The 5,266-nt window shown below is 32.9% G+C and overlaps 1 protein-coding gene across 1 annotated transcript; it reads right to left on the reverse strand.

The window, feature by feature from the left end:
- Nucleotides 1-310: 310 nt before the first annotated feature.
- Nucleotides 311-4,203, reverse strand: LOC100794604 (chlorophyll a-b binding protein CP29.3, chloroplastic). The gene is made up of 2 exons (XM_003538411.3): nucleotides 3,413-4,203; nucleotides 311-847 (listed from the first exon to the last, which is right to left on the reverse strand). The coding sequence occupies exons 1-2, from the start codon at nucleotides 3,938-3,940 to the stop codon at nucleotides 527-529; spliced, it is 849 nt and encodes a 282-aa protein (XP_003538459.1). The 5' UTR covers nucleotides 3,941-4,203; the 3' UTR covers nucleotides 311-526.
- Between the last annotated feature and the right edge of the window lie 1,063 nt (nucleotides 4,204-5,266).

Here is a 5,266-nt window from a genome sequence, read left to right on the forward strand (position 1 = left end):
GACCTCGCCTATCTCCCTCTTCTCCCCTCTATTAGGTATCTAAAATTGGGTAAAAAAAACATTTCCTCTCTATCATTGTGTTAATCTCATGAAAAATAGCAAAAATATAATTATGGGAAAGAGAAATGTTGACAATATCATCTTAATCTTTTTTAATACATTTTTTTATTATCGATTAAATTTAATGAAAATTCTAAAATCTTGTAAGTTCTATTTTTTATTTTTATAAATTCTAATCAATAAAAAACGTGTTAAAATAAAATCTTACTAGCACTCTTCTTATTCCAAAGTTATTTTTAATAAGCATAGGTTTCACCAAAGTAGAAACAATTCTGAATATCATACAGAAGCATACAACAGAGTACAAACATACATACATAATTATACGTAGCAGTTTTCATCATCTTTTGGGTGTACAGAAAAGAATTAATAAAATTAGATGAGGATGTGGATAACTTAACCGAGGAGAATGAGAACAAGGTTGAAAGTTTTCATTTATAAAGTTATATTATATTGTTATATGATGTCACTTGTTGAAGGTAGCAAGAAAACTGATTGGGCCTTTTCCTGTCACAGCAGCTTGAATTGCAAAGATGAGGAAGACCACCATGGCTAAGCGAGAATGCTTGATCTCAGCAAGTTGAAGTCTGGCTTTTTCTTCAGGGTCGTTGGCCAAACCCAGAGGATCAAAGAACCTGCCACCTGGGTACAACCTTTTCTCTGGGTCAAGTTCTGCATTTCTTTGAAACTCTATGTACCCTATCACTATCACCTCAATCCAGATCAGTGTGGTCAATGAAAATGGAAGAGGAAGTCCCAGGTAAGATGATCCTTCCACTAGCTCTACCTGAAAATTAGAGTTACAGGAGCCAAACAATTAGAATAAACTTAACATGTTCTGTATGATTTATTTGAGTTAATTTTTTTTGCTCTGTTCAGAGACCATGGCAAGAGGTTCCTAAGAGACGAATTCCAGTTACTACTTGACTATAACTCACTCAAGAAAATTTTACATATAAAAAAAATTAAATATGATTCTTCTATTAAATAGTTAAGATTTTGTGACTAGACCTTCCACCTTTGTGTTAGTCTTATGGATTTTTAATTTAATTTAATAGTTATGCATTTTTCAGTATTTTTCATTAATTAAAAATTATAATCAATACGATTTTTAAAATAATTATGATAAAAATGAACAAACTGCTACTATAGATGATCGTTTGTATAATCATGGAACCGATTTTTGTGTATCTTTCTCACTGAATCAGCTCGTGCTTAATGCTATATGGAACCAATTTTGAAAGAATAATATGTCATTTTGAGTGGTTAATACTGTTCATACAAAATCAATTCTTAATGTAAACTTGTCTAAGACTTATATGTCATTTTGTCCATTTAGGGAATGAGGGAAACCCTACAAAAAGGTGTTAAACGCGAAAAACCAAATATAATGTGGACTTTGTTTTATCGTTCATGGCCACAAGAGTCATCATCATCATCTTCAGCCAGCCATATAATCGCACTACAGAAATTATATTAGTACAATTTTTTATTATAAAAAAGATATATTATGTAAAAAGTGATAGAAAAAAGTGAGTGAGATAAAATAGTTAATTTGGTGAAAAGAAATAAAATGTTATAAAAATAAAATTTATTTATTTTATTAAAAATGTTTTTATTTTGTTTATTCATTGAAAATAATATAAATGTGAGTTTAAAATGATTATTATATAATCAAATAATAATCAATTTAGCCTCTAAATTACATCTCATAATTACCTTAGTTCTTTTTTCAATTAAGAACTGAAATTTTTAGGATTTCATTCAAGTCCTTAAAATTAATCTCCCCCTCATTTAGTTCTCTAAACATATTTTTCAGACTTAATTGTATTTTTGGTCCAGTAATTATCTTGTACAATTTTTTAAAATTATAATTGTGTCAATTGGGTCCTTCAAGTATAGCAAATATGTAAAATCTCTTAGGTTTCAGTTGTGCCAATTCAACGGGTTTCAAAACTGTACAATTTTAGTCTCTTAAATTTCATCCTTGTGCCATTAGACAAAAATTTTACATTTGAAAATTTGTAATAATTGGGAAACTAAAATTGCACAATTCCAATATTAGGGGATCCAGTTGATGCAATTGAAATCTAAGGGACTAAATCACATATTTACAAAACCTAAAGGATCCAATTTACATAATTGGAATTTAAGGGACTAAAATCGTACTATTGTAATACCTAAAAAATAAAAAATGCATTTGAAATTGGTAAGTGGAACAAATGATGCATTTTTAATAGGTTACATGTTCGAGTCCCTTCTATTTCTCTCTTTTGGGGATGCTTGTTTTATGAGATTATCTTACATTTTTTGGAATATAAAAGCAAGAATGTTTAATCTTATATTTGTTAAAATATTTTTGGGTATCTTTCATTTTCAAGAAAGTTACATCCTCATGTCCACATAGTTTTTATTCTCATGCTAATGGGGAGGGAATGTGACAAATTATTTTTAACTCCACAATAACTTTCATTTTTACTTTTATTTTTCATTTATTATTATAAAACTTTAAAAATATTCCTAAAAATGTTAAAAATTATATATATATATATATATATATATATATATATATATATATATATATATATCAAGAAATAACATTTCCTAAGAATCCAAAATAATTTTGTGAAACAAACACTCCTTAGAATGAGATAAATATAATTATTTTCATAAATGTTCTTTAAAACCTAAGATTTATCCAACCTTACCAATAAATGAGATTGTAATTTTTGTTGAGGCTAATAGTTACACATTTATAGTCTAAAATATATAATATATAATGAATTGTGATTCAATGTGAATCTCAAATGTATAGTTTATTTTTTCAATGTTTGAATATTTTTTAATGTATTAAATTTAATCTTTTAAGAAAATATTATATTAATTTGTTGTAAATATCTGGTTGCATTATATGCAAGTCAGTCAGTGGATAACAATAAGACACGTCCTAGGTATGTTACTGTTACCTTCACTGACATGGGGACCATGTTACGTTGTCCGTAACTCATACACACAACACAACAAAACACCATCATCCCACAAAGTAATAAGAATATCAACATCGTCATGCAAATCCTATTGTCCTGTCACAAAAGTTTCAGCATCCAGGTTTCCACACGCAGATATCCGATCACCGTGTCGTTAACGAAAGGAGAATCAAACAAATAAAAGCGTAAAATCATGCTAAAGAATAATAATCACAATTCTCAACCACCAAATGTTCGATAAATTGCCTAATTAAAAACAATGCTGAGTTTCTAAAAAATGGCGAAACCCAAAACAAACAGAGCAAAAGGGTATTCAAAAGCAGAATCTTTGCAAGGAAAGAGACAGTAAAACTGTAAAACGTTACCTTTCCGGCGTCTTGCCATGCGACTCCCGTGAGAGCCTCAACGGCCAAAGCACCGAGAGAACCCAGCATTGCCCACCTTCCATGAATGAGTTCGCACTCACGGAACCTCTGAATCCCGAAAACCTCCGAGTAGGGCTGAAACGGCGTCGGCTTAACCTCGGCGACCTCCACCCTGGTTCCGATCACATCGCCGGCGATGTTCTTCGCGAGGTTCTGGTCCAGCGAGTCCAGGTCGAACTGCAGGTACTCCGCGGGCTTCGCGAACCCGAACGGGTCGAACCCGCGGTCGCCGATCATGCTTCCATCGAGCCACTCCGGCGGCTCCGCATTCGGGAACCACACCAGCCGGTCTCCGGAGGGTTTCACTTTCACTTCCTTTTTCTTCGGCGGCGGCTGCGGCGCCGTCTTCTTTTTGCCGAAGTTCAAGAGCGCGTGGAATCTTCCGTTGTTTAAGGTTGTCGTGTTAACGTTGTTGAGACGGGTGCCGAAAAAGTATGACGTGGCGGCGGCGGCGGTGGCAGTGGCCATGGCGGAGTTTGGAATAGTAGTTACGTGTTTGTGGGTGGAAAAAGTGTGGGAAAGGGATGTATATATATGTAAGTGTGTTTATGTATTTGTGTTTCAGTGTGGGGGTGAGTTAATTTTGTGATGGATGGAGTGTGTGAGCATAAAATGTGGCTTATCTCTCAGCCTTATCTGCATGGTTGTGCCTGAATGGTTGGTTGATTGTTGCTTCACATTTATTCTGTGGACCTCAAGGAAAAACACCATTTTTTACATTTTCACATTTTTGTTGGTTTCCTTTGATTTATTTTATGCTAAGAAATTAAAAACTTAAAAAAAACAAACTTGTGTTAGCATTATCCTTGCGTGTATACACTGTATTCACTATTCACAAACATAACATCAGTTGCGTAAGTAATGCAATTTTATGACACTAAAATTCAAATTTGGAAACATCAGGTCAGGTCACTATGAGAAGAAATTTATTCAATCTATCCCTTTGCCACCATTATAATGCGATTTAGTGAATCTAGCTTATGTTAAGCATGAAATATCAACTAGACATTGTTTAACGCAGAGACAAGTAAACAAATTTATGAACAGTCTTGGTATAAATTATGACTAAGCTGCATTGGTGACGAACACAGATGTTTACAAGTTCAGATTTTGAATGATGATGACAAATTTAAAATCTTCTTACAAATACTTACTTTTTTGGTAGCATATGGGGGGTGTTTTACTGTTTTAGGCTTAGTTTTCGGTAGCAGGGATTATCATTGTATTTGTTTCTTTTTGTTTGTTGTCTGGTTTGTTAGGGTCAGGTTATTCTGGGAATGGAACTGTAGTTGAGTACCTTTCTCTGTTTATAACTTGCTCCCTTTGGTTGTATCATATTCATAGGGTATTTCTTGTACCCTTTCATCTAATATATATTCCTTTGTTTTTGCTGATAAAAAAAAAATAGCACCCAACTAGGTAATCGCAAGGTGATGATGCTACCCGATGTAAGACTTTTGTGCCTAGTGGTATTGTGGTATGTGAAACAGGGTTGAAATCATGAAAGAGCACTTTTATTTCTTCAATTTTCACTTACATTACCCAGCAAGGGAAGTGAAATCCATTTTCAGTTAGCTTTAAGCTTTGCTAACATGAAATAACTTAAGGGGGGAAAAGAAGACGAAATATGAACTTTTGTTTATTTGCAATTTTAATCCCGTTCATTTTTCTTCGAAAATCATTTGAACAAGTATTGTGCAATTATAAAGAACATGATGCAGGTATAGTTAATGCATCGTTATTTATATGTATTTCTAGTCCTTCATAAAGTATAAATGAATTAGACTATCTTAC

This window comes from Glycine max, chromosome 11 (assembly GCF_000004515.6).
Source record: "Glycine max cultivar Williams 82 chromosome 11, Glycine_max_v4.0, whole genome shotgun sequence".
Lineage (NCBI taxonomy): Eukaryota > Viridiplantae > Streptophyta > Magnoliopsida > Fabales > Fabaceae > Glycine > Glycine max.